The sequence below is a fragment of the Orcinus orca genome, chromosome 14 (assembly GCF_937001465.1).
Source record: "Orcinus orca chromosome 14, mOrcOrc1.1, whole genome shotgun sequence".
NCBI classification, from domain to species: Eukaryota; Metazoa; Chordata; class Mammalia; order Artiodactyla; family Delphinidae; genus Orcinus; species Orcinus orca.
In genome coordinates this window covers 29,570,280-29,587,791 of record NC_064572.1, presented here as the reverse complement: position 1 = coordinate 29,587,791, position 17,512 = coordinate 29,570,280, and the positions used below count along the sequence as shown (strand labels likewise).

At 52.9% G+C, this 17,512-nt stretch overlaps 1 protein-coding gene across 3 annotated transcripts in view; it reads right to left on the bottom strand.

Annotated features, from left to right (window-relative positions):
• Positions 1 to 75: 75 nt before the first annotated feature.
• Positions 76 to 17,512, bottom strand: part of SLC29A3 (solute carrier family 29 member 3) — a 41,745-nt gene continuing 24,308 nt past the window's right edge. For all 3 annotated transcript variants that reach the window (XM_049697305.1, XM_033434166.2, XM_033434167.2), the window contains 3 exons: positions 10,819 to 11,045; positions 6,452 to 6,614; positions 76 to 2,458 (listed from right to left, as the gene is read on the bottom strand). In XM_049697305.1, coding sequence (XP_049553262.1) covers positions 1,807 to 2,458; positions 6,452 to 6,614; positions 10,819 to 11,045 — 1,042 coding nt within the window. In that variant the 3' untranslated portion in view covers positions 76 to 1,806. The remainder of the gene's footprint in view (positions 2,459 to 6,451; positions 6,615 to 10,818; positions 11,046 to 17,512) is intronic.

Sequence of the window (17,512 nt, the reverse complement as noted above, 5' to 3'; positions counted from 1 at the left end):
CACCGCCCAGACAGACGCCCCAAGTGATCAACAGCATTGAAGTCAGTGGAAAAAAACCAAGGGGGAGATTTCAACTTCCTGCAAGGGGAGGGGAGAATTTATTTTTAAAATAAATTTTTTTTTCCAAGTATCAAGTTTCAGAAAACCTTTCAAGGGTGTCCTTTTCAACTCTCTGGCCAAAGAGAGGGAGCGTGTACCAGCCGAGTCGGTGGGGAGCATCAGCTGCTGACACTGGGTGGATTACCGGCTGCTTCCAGCTCTATCAGCTGTCCACGGGACATCGCGGATCCGGCGCGCTTCAGAGCAGGAGCGGTTGATTCACGGCTCTCAGGGTTTTGCCGCTTCTCGGGGCAAGCTCTGTGCTTCCTGCACAGCTCTTGAGAAAACTCCTGGTCTGATCTAGTTCCTTCCTCTCTCGGATTCCCATGTCAGCCTGCTCCCTCAAGGAACAGCCTTGCGGGAGCCTTCAAGGAACCTGAAAAAATATAAATTACTACTCATGTCAGGCAATCACAAGTGTGTGCAGGCCTCAGAACCTGAGGGGTTGCCTTTTGAAACAACAGCTACAAAATATGCGACTGTGTCCAGAAAAAACCAGGACAAAGCAACACCTAATTCTGTTGACTAAGCTTCAGAGCTCAGCTGATGTTCATAATAAACCAACCTAGGAAGGTGAAGGGGCTACTGGCCCCCTCTGGACACCCTCTGCCCCTCCAGTCCAGTCTCCATCTTCCGCCTGCTCCTTGGCTGTGACTCAGTCCACAGGGGCGCAGAGGAGATGGACGGGAGGAGGGAACACGCCTCCTGTGGGTCACAGCAGGCTGGACGTGTCCCTCCCTTCAGGCCTGGGGTAGAGCAGCCTTACTATTGGGTTGGCCAACGTCTTACGGAGAAACCCGAAAGCACTTTTTGGCCAGCCCAGTACTTCTGGGATATAATGCATAACCCCTTAGGGTTCCTACACCCACTCTTCAAATATCCTTAAATTACTCAATTTGAGTATGCTGTTTCCTGCCAAGACCCTAAAACAGCCACCAATAAGGCTTTCATTAAATACCCAGGTATTTATTAGGCCCTTGAACCAATGGCCTTGACATACTGTAAACATGGACACTAAACCCTGCCCTGACCCAGGCCATAGACCACTTTAAGCATCCCTGTTTGAAATCCAGGCCTGACATGCTTGGTCCTGGGTACAGCAGGGAGGCCCTCTGGAGCCCATGTCCAGGGAAGGAAGGGCTCCTGGAAGGCCTGTCTTCCCGGGGTTCCCAGTCTGGTTGGTGGAAAGTGGAGGTCTGCACAGGCTTGGGTCTTAGGCCTGAGGACTGGCCACACCAGGGGGACCTCCTCCGGGTAGGGAGGGCTAAGGAGTCTCGCATCTTGCCATCAGCTGGAAGGAGCAAGGCTGGGAGAAGGCAAAGGGCCTGTAGACGGTCTTGGCACTCACCCTGTAACAACTCAAGAGCCGAACACTGGCAACACCTTCCCCAAGAGGGAATAACAACAGGCAGAAAGCAACCATCGGCCAGGAGCTTTCTGTGTAACTTGTAACTGTGTCTTATTCAGGTGTCTTTGGTCCTCAAAACGTCTCAGGACATCTGTCAAAGTATCTGGAATGTCTACCTGGTCCCAGCGACAGCACTGGTCCCAGCTCCCTGGCAGCAACGAGGCCCGGGTGTGATCTGTGCTCTGCAGAGCCCAACCCCAGCCCTTCCTGCTCGCCGCCTGGGCCCTCCTGGCACTTCCTGCCCATCTTGCTGAGGCTCCCAGGCATCGCACAGCACCAAGGTCTAGCCATCGCCCCTCCTAGATGAGGTGCACGAGCAGGGCAGAGCACGCTGAGCCAAGCACCAGGCCCAAGCACACGTAAAAGGACATCACCACCCCAGTGGCCTCGGCCAGCTCCCGGGGCACGATCTTGGGCCCATAGATGAGAGCCAGGGTGCTGAGGTAGCCGTTGCTGAGCCCCAGCAGAGAGGTGAAGAGCACCGGGTACACGTCAGACTGGAAGACCACCGTGTGCAGGTGGATGCGGGGCTGGTAGTTGCAGAACACAAAGAGGGGGACGAGACAGGTCCGGAGGAGCACAAGCCCGGGGAGCACCTTGCTCCTGGGCCCTGGCACCTGGATCCAGGCTGTGATCTGCCGGCCGCACAGGTCAGCAAAGTTGTACAGGAGGAAGGCGGTGAGGGGGACAAAGAACTTGGTGCTCCACGGCGAGCCCGAGCCCTTGCTGAGGGACTCAATGTTGCTGAGGATGGCGGGGAAGACGAGGCTGGTGATGAAGAGGAGGTAGATGATGCAGAAGCCCAGGCCGGCAGTCTTCTTCAAGATGGGGCGGAGGGGTGGTGTCTGGGAGTCGCTGGATCCAGGGGCCACCAAAGGAGGATTGGGGGGGTCCTGGGGCAGCTGCTCTTCACCAGAAAACACAGCCGGCCAGACAGGCCTCATATAGTACCTGCAGGAGAGAGGCTAGTGGTAAGAGGGGCTGGAAAGCAGGGTCACTCGGGATTTTCAGAGACAAGGCCGGGGACGGTCTTTAGGTCCAGCATGTAAAGCCTAAGCCCCAGGATGCCCTCAGATGACACGTGTGCTGCGGGGTGGCCAGAGGGAGACCTGCACAATCCCCAGCCTTCCTGTCCTGGAGCTCCCTGTAAGGCTGGACTCCAGTCCATTGTTCTGTGGTGCTGGCCGTGCCATGAGCAGGGAGAGAGGAAACCAGCACTGACCACTGCATGGTGGGCCTGGGATCCAGTCTTCACTCACTTATTTTTGTTTGATTTTGGGGGTGGGGAGAGGTGGAGCTAAAGTAGCATTTATTCTTCAAATGTAAAAGTAATTTAAAATCTTAAATTATAAAAGTAACACATGCTTGATGCAATAAACCCAAATAATACATAAGAGGAATGATACAGTAGAACAAGAACTCTCACCTCCCACCTCTGGTCTCACTCCTTAGAGATACAGATCATTAAAAGTCTGGTGTATATTGTTCCATGCACATGCAAACACCACACACACAGAGCTATGTTTCTTAAGCAAAAGTGGGATCAAACTATACATATTGTAAAACTTTTTGCAACAGTATAACTAACATAATATAAATACATTATATAACTGTCTACATGCATAACCATTATACATAAATGTATACACACAATTGCCTAAAGAAGAGTATCTTTTGGCCATCCCTTCACACAGGGACAGACGGCTCTGTCTCTGTTGCTGCAGAGTATTTCACTGTATGGATAGACAATTTAACTGCTCCCCTAATGCTGGACATTTAGGTTAGCTCTAGTTTTTCTCTGCTACAAATAATGGTGCAATGAATGTCCCTATACATAAATCCTTGCACATATATACTAGTATTTCGGTAGAGCAAATTTCTAGAAGAAGAACTGCTGGATCACAAGGTTTGTATCTTTAAAATTTTGATAGATATTGATAAACTGCTCTCCAGATAGGGAGAACCAATTTATCTCTGCTTTGTACCACCTACCTACCCTAACTAAAGTAACCTAACCCTTCAATCTCCATGAGAGCACCTGTTTCTCTAAAAAGAACTGACCACAATTTATAATCATTGTGTTGGTTTACTGGTTTATCATCTGTCTCCTTCAGTAGATGACAGCTCTCTGGGGCAAAGACACATTTGGCTGTTCCCAGCTAAATCTCTGGGCACACAATAACCCTTCAAAACATAATTGTTGAAAGAACTGATAAGCCTATAAAAGTATCTTTTCCCGCATATACTCAACACTGAATATGATCAATTTTTTCAATTTCTGCTACTCTGACCAGAGTAGAAAAGGCTTGGGTCTCTTTGCATTGCTGTGTGACCTTTCCTGAGTCACTCAACCTCTCTGGGCCTTGGGTGCCTAAAAACCAGGAGACATGGGCTGATTGTATTAATATATCTCAAACAGAAGAACTGGTGTGGTGCCGGGGAGAACAGCAGGTTGGTGATAGCTGGGTTCTGGTTTCAGCACTACTTCTGCCTCCCCACTGTGACCTCAGGCCAGGTACTCCCCTCTCGGGGCCTCAGTTTCCTCCTCTGTAAAATGGAGGGGCTCTGTAGCTGTAGTTTCTGAGATCCCTGCCAGCCTTCCCATCCTAAGAGCCTACATACTGTCCGTAAGCGAGTCAGTGGGAGGACTCCTCCCCAGAATCACTTTTCCATGTAATGCTGAGCTGAGCACTTCGGTCTTAAACCTTGTCTTGTTTCCCAATCACTATTTAGAGAAAGGACTATTCTTACTTCTGCTTCTACTCAGCATCAAGTCCTTGCCTTAGTCTGCTCTGAGGCAGCTGCCCACCAAGTTCTTCTGGTCAAAGTTCTTCTTCATAAGTTCGTCCAAATCTAACTGCCCCATCTCACCCTACCGCAGTCAGCAGCTTCCACCACTGCGTGAGGCTCAGTTCCTCCTGAGTGGGATGGGGCAGCCTAGCCCAGCCCTCCTGGGTGCAGTGCCTATGGGCTCCCTTTTAAGTAAGATTTAGTTTGAGCAGCCCTGGGAGCACAGCTCTAAAGCTCCATCCTCAGATGGGTTTCTGTAAACCCAGAAGCCTTGACCCAAGTGTTAATATGCAAAGAAATAGAAACTTCCATGGGCTGGCATAGCCCTGGGTTGTTCTCTTGTCTCACGTGCTCAGCTGGAAAGGATTTTGGCTTGCTTAAGTGAGACTGAAAACTAGGGTGACCACCTGTCCTGGTTTGCCCGAGACTATCCTGGTTTTAGCACTGAAAGCTCCCAGTTCTGGGAACCCCTGGGACTTCAGTCCCAGGCAAACAAGGAAGGTTGGCCACCCCGGTGTAAACAGCCCACGCGAGGCTCCCTGAAACAGGACACAGGGAAACAGCAGGAGTAGTGCGAACCTCCTGCCTTCTGTTCATCGACTCAAAATAATTTAGTCAGCAGCAACAAGGTGTCAGGCAGCATATGAGGGGCTGGGGGGACAGCGAGCCAGACAGACCCCAGGAATCACAGGGGCATCATCGTGGAGCACAGCTGGGTAACTTTTGATGACAGCCCTGAAGGGGCAGGGAGGGGGTGGGCAGACTCAGGTCTGTAGCCACCTGGGGTACATGGTGTCATCACTCAGTCCCCTTTTATCCTCCTGAGGCCACGGAGGCCAGCTGAAGTTACAACAATCCTCTAACTGGGGAGAGCAACCTGCCCCGGCAGATTCAGGATTCTGGTGAAGGCAGGGGGCTCTGGAGATTAACGAGGCGACTCTCACAGGGACAGGAGGAGTCAGTGGTGAGGAAGGACCTCGCCGTCACAAGCCAGGGGTGCAGCAGGATGCAGTGGCAATGGTGCAGCCGGGAAACGGCTCCAGGTTCCAATGCCCACCTACGACTCACCAGGTAAGAAACCTGGGCATGTCTGTTAACTCTCCAAAGCCTCAGTTTCCTCATTGGTAAAATGGGAAAATACAGTAAAAACTGCACAAGGCTGTCATATATCCTAAGGGGAAAAAATGGACTGCTTAGCTCAGTGCCCCCCACACCAAATCGGTTCCCGTGGATCCGGCAGAGCCAGGACCCCCGCTCTCGCCCAGCTCTGTGGCTCGCACGCTGTGGGACCACAGGCCAAGCACCTGGCCTTCTCTGTCTCCGTCTAGTCACCTATATAATGGGGAATATAATTCCTGCCATTCCTATATCAAATACGACAATGGTTATGAAAATGCATTGAAAAGAATAAAAAGCAAGAAAAAGTCACGGGTCATTTTTTAAAGAGTAGCAGGAAGCAAAAAAGGAAAAGGAGGAAGGAGAGAGAGAGCGAGAGAGACTAAGGCGAGGAAAGCGGTCCTGCAGGGTCGAGAGGCCCCGAGAGCCGGGGGTTAGAATCAGAGGTTTGGAGTTGGGCTCCAGTGCAGGTTTTGCTGCCGACGGGCTGTGGGACTCGGGCAAGTAATTCAGCCTCTCTGAGCCTGGTTTTCTCATGTGTGAACGGGCACAATTACGATAAGTCACAGTGCTGCCCCCCATGAGAAGCGGGTGTGTGAGCTTTAAGAAGCCCCGTGAGGCCGGGCTGAGCACAGAGCAGGAGCAGGGGAGGTGCGCAGCCCAAGGAGCTACTCTTCATCATTGTCCTTCCTCAGGTCCCACTTCCGCCACCTGCCCTCTCTGACGGAAAACACGCAGACTCCGGGGCTCAGCTGCTTGGGGTTGCTACGCAAAGCCAACTTCTCATGTCCAACGGCCCAGCCAATTTACTGAGCAACAACTACGAGCCAGGCACAGCTCGAGGCACGGGATACAGCAGAGAGCAAAACCCACTCTATTTCTGCCCTCAGGGGAGGTCACACTCCAGCGGGGAGACAGGCAGTAAACCAGGAAACGAACATGGGCTCTAGCTAGAGGATAGAAGAACTCAAGCAGACAGGATAAAGGTATAAGCATACATGAGAGAAGGATGCCGCAGAGAGCTAGCGCGGGCCTCACCTGGCGTAGTCCAGCCGCGGCAGCAGCAGGTAGAGCCCGATGCAGAGCGCCAGGAAGACGTCCGCCGTCAGGAAGAAGGCCAGGGTGCTGTCCGTCACGTCACTGGCCCCCGCCAGGTCCACCAGCGAGGCCACGGCACTGAGGGTGCCCCCCATGGCTCCTCCTGCAGAGAGCGTGGGACCCCCCACGGATGGTCAGGGCGGGCCCGTCCTCCCTGCCTCTCGCGCCTGCCTGCGCTCCACTCCAGCTCCACGCTGTCCCTGCTGAGAAGAATGTTGCTGTTCTCACAGTACGGCGAGGCCTTGGCAGACCCGGAGGGTCCTGCAGCCGTGAGCTTTCTGACTCTGCGAGGGTATCCCCAGCCCAGCTCTTCTCCAAGGGGCATGGAAGAGGCTCCGGCCTGTCCGAGCACAGGCTCCCCGCTGCCTCGAGCGAGGCCAGCCGATCTGGGGAGTCCTTACCGGTTAGAAAGTCACCCAGGAGCTCATGGAGCTTATCTTGTACCCCCCGGCAGCTGTGCACCATACACATGTGAACACGCATGCACGCTCACTAACACACACACAATCACATACACACACATAGGCTACAAGCTCTCACACACACACACACCGACACACAGTCACAAACCGCACTGTCACACACACACACACACTCAGTAACACACTCCTATATACTCACACACCATGCTACCTCAAACTCATACACACACTCGCATGCACCCAACTGCCCCACCAGTGCTCTCCTGGAATGTGCTCTCCTGCCGAGGGCTTCGGCTCGTGGCCCAGGTGACCACGTGCCACCACATCTTTCTCTGCTGCCTAACAGAAGAGGCGGCACAACCCAGCCGAGGGGACCCATGGGTCCAGGAGCCAAGCAGATGTACATCTGACCCTTGACTCTGCCACTTGCTCGCTGTGACCTGGGGGCAACATGACTTCTTGGGACCAGAGTTTGCTCATCTGTAAAATGGGGACAATGACACCTGCCTTGCAGAGCAAGGACTGAATCAGATGATGTTTAGAAAGAGCCCAGCACACAGCAGGCTTTCTACAAATGTCAGCCCCCTTCTTCACCACAATCACACAGTCACTTCTGGGAGGCAGGCCATGTGTCTTACTTCTCTGTTGAACCCTCACAACCGTGGGTGGTCAACTGGTGCTGGCCACGAGTCAGAGCTTATACATGGTCACATGTGAGCAGATCATTACTCCTCTCAGCCTGTTTATTTGCCTGGAAGATGGGACTCACACTTGTCCTGTCCCTCCCATGAGACTACAGTGGGATGGAAATGGAAACAGTGAATGGAAAAAACAATGGACGCGTCCAATAGGATCAACACAGTAAGTGCCTGTGAATACAGGACTGCCTGGCTGCACGGATGGATTTGCCTGCGTTAGAGGATCAGGATACTGAGTCTCAAGGAGGCAAGAGGGCCACTGACTGCAAACAGCCAACTGGCCCATGTGGGCACGAGCTGCTTTGTCATTACTTGGCAGGTCTGACCAGGCACCACTTCACTGCCCATTGCTGCACAGAGCAGAGGTGGGAGAGGGACAGCTGGGCCCTCGTCCACCACGATGCCCATCCTCGCTGCCTTACCCACACTCTGACTGACACCTCTGTGGCTCTTTTTCTCCCCAACCTCCTCAATATGAGTTCTATTAGCCTGGGGGGGCCAGAGGCTGGGATCTGAGAGGAGGGCAAGGAAATGCAAGTTAGCATAGCGATGTTTCAATTCTAGCACAGACTCTAGAATCAAAACATCCGAGTCCAACCCTGGCTCTACCGCTTCTACATGTGTGACCTTCAGCAAGTCACTTAACTTCTCTGTGCCTCCGTTTCCTTATCTGTAAAATGGGGATGTTAAAACCCACCTCTTAGGGCTGTTACAAAGATTAAGAGGATCATTACATGTAAAGCGGGACAGGGTCTGGTACTGAGACGTGCCATAGAAATCCTCTCAGATTCCCAATTAGGTGTTTGGTTATTTCTGTCCTTCCTACATCAAAACAGCAACAACAGGGTAAACTCTTTGCCAAGAGGGTGCCAACTTCTGAGAAGCGGTAATCCCCACCTGGGTGATTTGTAAGAACTGGAGTTAAACTCCATAAGACATTCCCTAGCTGCCCTGAGGAAGAGATCTTAACATCGCTGCCTGTTGATTTTCCTCTCTCTCTTCCCAACTTGTAGAGATTTATAATATTATCATCAACAACAAACCAGGCCTCCGGGAGCTCATCCTTCATGACTCCCTACTTCTATCTCATCAGTTATGGAAATACATGCAAACGAGGGACTTAAAAAAACACCAGTACAAAACAAATGAATTGTTCCTCAGATGCCAACACACACAGAATTCACAGATGGGCTCCTCTGGACGAAAAACAACGGGGGCTGGTGAGTGGCACTGAGGCCTCTGGAAGATCGGGACACCTCACATCTTCCAGGGTGATGGGTGCCCACTGGGAACTGCACACAGTGGTGACAACGGCTTAGGGCCCAGCGTAATTAATACTGAAGTGTGAGTACTAGATTTCTCTACTTTTTCAAAAATGGACTTTCTTAAAAATGCACGGGAGAGTCTCCTTCTCTGGAAGGTTCGCAGGTGGCCAGATGAACCTGAAGGGCGCCTTGCCAACATATCGGTGTGTTTGGTCACTGGCTCCTGGAGAGAGAGCCAGCAAGGTTGTTATATTGAAAAATCCTCTAGCAGGATGGAGGGAGATGAGGGGACAAGAGACCAGGATGACTGAAGGGATTAAATCCAGTGTTCAGTGGCCACTTCCCTCAGCTTAGGCATCCCCTTCTTGAAGCACTGCTAGGGGCATATTGATTGTACTCAGGAAACTTAGCGATGGGTCCACTTTTATTTTACTTTACGCCCAAGGGTTTCTCTGAGGATACAGCCAGAAGCCTGATCTTTCAAAAATGGCAAACAGATTTGAGCTCAAATCTGAACTCTGATCTGTTGACAGTAAGTGTCTCCAGTGCTATGTTGAGAAGGATTTAGACGCTTAGGAGGAAAGATACAGATCGATTAGTGATGTCTGGCACTGGTGTGGGAACAGACAGGAGATATACACTTGTCCAGGTATTTGTCATCCCTGTCACATACTACTTGGCATTATCAATTAATGGGCACAGAGTAGATTCTTCGCAAAATGCTTCTCAAGTGGGCAAATGCTTACTGCACCCCTTCACACAACATGGACATGCAGAGACACTGAACAGAGCAGCTGAGCTCCCAATCTTGCTTTAAGGGATGGTGGTCTCCTGGGAAAGCACAGATTCTTCCTGACCCAGCTCCTTTTTATCTTGTTGAGACATTTGGGTGAGAGAACAGAACTGCTAAGGTCTAGGCAACAGGCTTAGGTTAGGATCAAAATTTTAGTTAAAGGGGTCCGCCCAAGTCATGTCAGCAGCCCCGTAAAATGCCAAAGTTCAGGGTAACAGAGAAGTTTATTACTAGGCTATCAGCTCCTGGGAGGCTGAGTCTTGTTCATCTTTGAATCCCTGGCACATAGTAGGTCTTCTACAAAATTACAGAGGAAGGAAATACAGATAGAGGGGAGAAAAGATGGAGAAAAGAAGGGGGAAAAGGTAAGGGAAAGGAAAAATAACGAGAAGGAAAGGGGACAGGAGAAGGGAAAGGAGGAGAGGAGACAGGGAAAGAAAGGAACGCTGGTTCAGGAAACGCACTTGGTAGGCAGACTGTATTTTCCAAAAGGAGCTGCAACTATGTCTCCCCTCCCATTACAGTATGATTTTCATACTCACCCACTGAGATATGTGGGTCTGTGTTTTCTCCCCATGAATCCAGGTAGGCTTATGGCTATAGTGGAAGTGCCCCAAATGTCTTTCAAGGCTAAGTCATAAAAGGAAATAATGCTTCTGCCTGGGCCTCTTGGGATGCTTGTTCTTGCAACCCAGAGGCCATGCTATGGGGAAGCCCAGGCAGCCGTGGTGAGGACCACATGGAGAGAAACCCTGGCCCCAGCCCCAGCCCCAGCTGAGCTTCCGGCTAACAGCCAGCACCACCACACCAGCTGGGTGAGCACACCATCCTGAAAGTGGATCCTCCAGCTCCAGGCGAGCTATCCTGGCTGATGCCACGTGGAGCAGAGGAGGAAAGCTGTCCCTGCGAACTTCTACCCAAACTGCAGATACACGGGCCAAAGAAATGATCCTTATTGTTCTAAGGCACTAAGAAGTTTTCGGGTGCTTTGTTACACAATAATAGATCATGGAAGCACAACTAACACTCATTTCTTTTTCTGGAAGGGCTACCACATGCTCACCTCTGGCTCCTTCCAATAACCCCCAAGTAGACTGACCTGCTCAGCTGTCTGGACCCCAGCTCTCACCTGATATCAGTGCCTGGGAATTCCTCATGGGGAAGGAACCAGTCATGCCGAAGACGCTGCTATTGAAGATGGTGGAGGTGCCGCTGAGGATCGCCATGCAGACGATAGTGACGGCGAAGAAGCTGTGAGTCCAGGAGGAGGTGTCCACCTTCACCAGCACGGTCATCACCACGAAGATGGCCAGCATGACAGTCAGCGAGGCCAGCACGCGGACATGAATCGGAACCCTAAGGCGAGGATACCAGAAGCGGTTAGAGACCCCCTCGGGCCTCCCATGCCAGGCTGGGGTTGGTGAACATTCTTAAGGGAAGCAGGTATGCTCAGTAGCTGGGACCGTGCACTCTGCAGTCAGGAGGCCTGGGTCTGAATCCTGCCTTCCTGGCTCACAGTCCTGTGTGGACTTGGATTAGTGACTCTATCATTCTGGTTTCAGCTTCTGCATCTGTACAAATGAAAGGAGAATCAATCTACCTGAAGGTGTGGTTGTGAAGATCTCTGGCGGGGAGTGTATAGAGTCAGGCAGCAGTACCCGGCTCAGGGCAAATGTTCTCAGACGCTGCTTCTTTTCATCTTGCTGTGAGGTTCAAGGACAGGAGATGAGGGCTCTTGAGGCAAGACCCCCATTCCTCCTGCCACGGGGATGAGCTCCCGCTGGCTTTGTCTAGTGCTTAAACAGAACAACCACCCACTGGGATTCCTTCCCCCAAAACTTAGCAGTGGCAGGGAGAGAAGGGAAAAGAGAAGAAAATCATCACCATCACTGTCGTCATCAAAGCCAACACTGAGATAGTACTTCATTTGTGCTAGGTACTCTTCTAAGTGGTTTCTAAATGCTAACTTGTTGAATTCTCACACCAGCTCCACAAAACAGGTATTCTTACCTACCCCACATATACAGATAAGGAAACCGAGGTCACAGAGGCTAAGCAACTTGCCCAAGGTCAGTCAGCTGCTCCCACCTGTGCTCTCAGAACGACACTCTACTGCCTCCCTGGGAATGAAGGGAATATAGGTGGCCCAGAACAGGTGGCCAGGGCAGAAGGAGGCTCCTGTGATGGTCTCAGTTGTCAGCTCAGCTGACGCCAAGCTAGAGCCAGCTACCCCCATCCAACCCCACTCCTGCATGTAAGCCTTACGCCTCTCCCAGCCTCCAACCTGCCCAGACACCGTCCTGCAGGGAGAAGCAGGGAAGCCTAGCTCTCTGTGAAACTGCATTTTTATTGCAGGGAGAGAGAACATCATCTAAAGAGGCTGTTTAAATCATCAGATTAGACTAAGCTTTAAACCAGATTGGATGTTTAGTTAATTTTCCTGCTAACCAGTGGGTGGCGGCTGGGAGAAAATCCAGATTAGTTATATACAAATTTCTTTTGGATAAAAAAAGAAAGACATGAAAGGTAGAAAAAAATATATACATACATAAAGAGGTGTGAAATGATGAGCATGAAAAGCAAGAACGGATTTTTTCAAGACGCTTTTGTGGCCCCAGGCGAATTTGAGTTTCCTTCCTATCCTTGGCTGAAGGGAGAGCAGGTGCTGCCTGGGCTGTGTCAGGGGCAGAAGGAAGCCCGAGGTAGTGAAGGGACAGTTCAAGGTTGTGGTGTGAGGAGCTGGGATGAGGACCCAGGTCTGTTGAGCCCCAGCCCATGGCTGTCTTGCTAAGGCGCGTCCTCTCTGGTGTGTTCATTCCACAGATAACACTGGCCAACTACTGTGTGTCCAGCGCTGGGCTGGATGCCCGGGACACAGGACAGACGAGGGACAGGCATTTTGCTCCAGTGTGCAAAGTGCTCCATCAGCAGGGCCATAGGGCATCCTGGGCACGTCTGAGGGGCACGACACCCACTCTGAGCATCTCATAGGTTTTTTGGAGGTGATACCTAAGCTGGAGCGTAAGGGACGTCTGGATGTGAGTGCACATATCTTGTGAGGGAGAGCGTAGCACACTCAGGGAATTAAAATGGACTCTGGCTGCAGGTGACACTGAGAGCAGAGGATACCAGACAGACATGGAGCCCCACCCCGGAGGGCCTGGTCCAACTGATAAGTGCCAAGACTTGCTCCTCAGAGTGGGGCGTGGAGTGGGCATGCAGGCTTTGTCTGCCAGCATCCGTCCCACCAAGAGCACTCCTTCCATGCCAAGTTGTCCTGCGGAGGTGGACGGTCAAACTGTCCACACCAACCCATCCACAAATGAGGGCACACGACCTGGTCTGGGGTGATCAGGGTGTCCCACCCATACCTCTGGCCACTGGATTGGGTTAGGGGTTAGCATGTGACCTAGGCAGGGCCAGTCAGTCATCGCTGGGACTCAAAGGCAGAGAGAAGCTGGGTCTCTGCCAGGACTGTGTCGGGGGCTGCTGGTCCCTATCTGGCCAGCTGCATGGGGAGAGGCCACATCTGAGATGAAGCCAAGCAGGCACACACAGAGCTCAGGGCCGGCGGATGAGAAGGACGTTTATACTCCCCTAGATCCAGGAATGGAGGCAGCTCTGACTTTAATTTTCTGAGGAAAGAATGAGAAAATCCTTTTTGTGTCTCTTTCCTTTGTTACCAAGAGTGCCAACCAACACGCAGAGGCACATCAGGGTTTCCAGTTGGGGAGCGACATAGAGACTCCACCTCTGAGCAATGGGTGCCCTGCCCTCCTGCCCTCCCCTCTTACCAGGAAGCAGGTTGCAAGTGACAGGTGATTGATTAACACCTCCCAAGAACAGCCTTCAGCCAGTGATGGGGAAGTGGGTGGATAAATACCCCAGCTCCCACCCCCTCAGGTGTGTTCCACACTGGCTGCCAGAGCTCTGAGCAGCCGAAGCTCGGTCACCTTCTATGGGAGCTGGCTTGATAAGGCTTCCTTTATTGGCTGCCATCCCTTCCCAGTCTCCCCCCTTCTCCTACTGTGGCCCCTCAAATAAACTACCTTCACTTGAATCCTTGGTCCAGGGTCTGTTTCTGAGAAACTCCACATCAAGACACATCTTCCCAGGGTCTGCAGGGGACTTGGCCTGGGCAGGAGCTGGTGGGCAGTCAGGTGAGCACCTGGACCCCAGGGGCCCCTGAGTATCTATTTTAAATGCACACCAGGTGCCCTGAAGGCTGGTGGTCAGGCCTTACTCTGATGCTCAGGGTGATGCTACACACTCAACCCTGTCACACAGAGCCCCCCGCTCCCCCGCCCAACTCTCTCCCAGGAGCTGCAGCTTCCCCACCCACCCCAAAGATAAGAGCCACAGGGGCACAGAGCCTGAGTCCAGAGACAGAAACCCTGCCAACTCTGCCACCAATTCACTGTGTGACCCCAGGCAAATATTCAACCTTTCTGGGCCTCAGTTTCCTTGAAAAAGAAGAGGTGGGACAAGAAAAAGTTCAGGTTTCTTCCAGTTTATGCTTCTAAATCTGAAAAAATTCAAGTGGAGAGAAAGGCTGGGGACTAATGCCCCAAAGTTTTAGCAGTTCCTTGGGGCAAGAAGAAGGCGAAGGACAGACTAGGAGACGTAAGAAGCAGCACAGGGACAGGGCCCCGTCTCGTTCTCACCCCCAGGGCTGGCATAGGGCCTGGCAGGCACCTGGTAAACACCTGCTGGATGCACAGATTGATAACTAAGGGGTCCCAGCAGTGCACGCTGGGCCTCAAGCTCCCCTTCACGCTCTGCTTTTTGACCCCCTCAGCATGGCAGGGAGACAGCTGGAAACAGCAGCAGCGATCCCAGCCAGCCTTGGGAATGGCCTCTGTCTCCAACCACCTCCTCCCAGATGCAACGCAGGAAAGGTCCCCCCCAGGAATGCTGCTGGCACCCCAGAAGCTCTCTGTGCCTGTCAAAACAAGGTTAAGTAGTTGCCTGAACAGGAAAGTTGCTTAGGAGAGAGCTGGGGGACTTCTTACCCAGGCACCCCCAGGGCAGGGAGAGGAGGGCAGAGTGAGAGAGGAGGAGGTAAACACCAAGTGCATCACAAAAGCAATGCAGCTCCCAGCTCTGCCTCTGCCCCCCACCCCCCCTCACATCCCTCACCTGCACAGGTCTCCTCCTCGCCAGCTAGTTGCCAGCTGCAGAACCCATTCTCAGCGGGAGCTTCCCTGCAGGGGCTCCAAGCCCTCAGGGATCTTGCCTGGGGCTATTGTCAATGCTTGTAAAGCTTTATAAAACGTGCCCGTGCAAGTCCACCCCACATCCACTAACAGGGCACACTGCCTTACTCTCTGCTTCTTCCACCTGGACAGCGGCCCGGGGGGTGGTTACACTGTTGGGATTTTAGGGAAAGTCTAGACAAGTGCTGCCCTAGGCGTGGTGGCTCTGCTCTGGCACAGGGGACGTCTGAAGTGACAGCTCCAGCCCTGGGACAGGTCATACTGATATGAGATTCTTGGAGAGGGCTGCCAGATGTACCCAGGCTGCCAGCTTCCCTCCCTTGCTCACGAGGGCTCAGGACCCCAGGGGACTGATTTCTTCCTAAGTCTCCAAAATGTAAATCCTCCTCATAAGTATTTATGACGCTACAGATTTAACATAATAAAACACCTGGCGATTGTGGATGAGCCGCTTAGATAAGCCAGGGTTCTCCAGGAGGGGAGAAAAGGGGACATTTCAATCTCGCACATTAAATAGAAAACAGCTTAGCTCCAAACCATCTTCCCACAGTCCAGAAACAGACAGAGGCTGGGAGCATTTTCCACATGGCCCTCACCCCTCTCCTGGAGCCGGGAAAGGGCACAGGCAGGCCCTGGCGTGGGCAGGACCCTTCTGGAGGACGCCCTGTAACACTGAGCCCTCAGAGCCAGCTCCCAGCCATCCTCGAGAGGGCAGTGCCTACTGCAGACAGACCCAGACCTTCTTCACCACCTGTTTCCCTCCAGTAGCCTGAAGCCAGGGCAGAAATGGGCTCCCACTTATAAGGCCTGAGATGCGGCTCTGGCTGCAGGGAGGGGCCCCGCGAAGCTGGAGAACTAGGCAGCAGGGGGCCCAGAGGTTCCAGGCACAGATGTGGGGGGAGAAGGGTCCCAGTTCCAATCCTGCCTCCAACCTCTTAATGGCCACATGACCTTGGGCAGGTCACCTGTCAGCCTGTTGGCCCATCTGTATAACAGGGGAATAAATGTGCTGCTCTTGGCCACTGCAGAGTAAAGGAGATAATGCCTCCGAGGGCTAAGAGTGCTGGGAATGTTAACTGCGATGATCAGAGATTATTCGCCCAGGGCCCTGAGGCTGGGCCTTCCCCGCTGCCGCTGATCCCCGGTCCCGGCTGGCTTCCGGCCTGCTGGACCTCACGACCACAGAGGGGGCAGTGCCAGGTAAGACGCCAGCTCAGGCCAGCCCTTCCTGGCACTGTGGTCCTGCGCACATCTCCTGACCTCCACTTTGGACAGAGGATCATGATAGGGGCCTGGAAAGGAGACAGGGCGGTGAGAGGCCGAGGGACTGCCCACCGCCATGGCTCCATCACTTCTTCCTTGTCGTCCTCTTCTTGCATGCCCTTCCTTTCCTCATGCCTTCTCTTCTGAGTCACTGCCAGGGACCCAGCTCTACCCTGCTCATAACTCCATCCCCTGCCTCCTTCTGGGCGTGATCTCTGGAGGCTGCGTTCCTCCTGCCAGGACGCTGACCGTAGCCCCGTGTGCCAGGGACAGGCAAGAGCAGGCAGGTTAGGGGCCAGCTGGCTTTCGGCCCCCAGGCCGTCTCAGACCATCCTCCCTCTTGCTCGTCCAGCCTTCACTTTGGTTTTAAGAGGCGTGCAAAATTCTTTGACATTCCTTCCATTGAAAGGTACGGTCCCTGGTCCCTTAAAACTGAGTGGGCAGAAGGGACAGTATGTGACTGCAGAGACTAGGTTACCAAAACCATGCAGCTTCTGCCTTGCTCTCTTGGAGCGCCTGCTCTTCAGCCACAACATGAAAAGTCCTGCTACCTGCGAGAGACCGAGGGGAGGGACAGAGACAGACAGAGAAAGAGGTGCCCCGCGGAGGCCCCAGCGTCTACAGCGGCATGAGAGAGGGCCAACCAGAGCTGCCGGCTGAGCCTGCTGCCTCCCAGGACCGTGAGAGACGGTGGTAGTGTTCTCAGCCACCATGCTCTGGGATCATTGTTCTGCAACAACAGAACATTGGGATAACCCCACAACACAATATGCTTGGAAAGACTGGTCTATTCAGGCTTAGCACACCTGAGGCACACGCGCTGCCCGCTCTCCTCCTGGACTCAGAACAGACATCAGTAATCACAGCACACGCCCTGAGGTCAGACCTGCCGTAGAATCCCGTTCAAGCAGAGATCCAGGCAGTCACTACAAACTGAGCAGAGTTGGGTAAAACAGACTTGCCACCAGCGACCTAAGGCTTCAGTAGGCCGTGCCCAAGAGATGCCCAAGTTTCTGAATCACAACGTAGCTACCTTTACCAGCTAATGATAGCTTAGGGGAAATGCAGGCAAAGTAGCTCAGGCTGTTACCCCTGTAAACCTAAATGGAAAACGGATGGTACCAGTCACCCAGTGGGGTCAAAGGGCCACGGGCTATCTCCTAAATCATTCCTTCTTCCACAGTGCACCCCACCCTTCACAAATGCTGTGCCAGAAGTCGCCCACTGACCACCCCCATAGGCGGCCGACTCATGAGCTGCTGTTACCAGCTTGGCACTGAGCACTGAGTGACCCGTTCCCATATAGTGAGAGCCAGGGTGGTGGGGTGCCAGCCTCTTAACTTC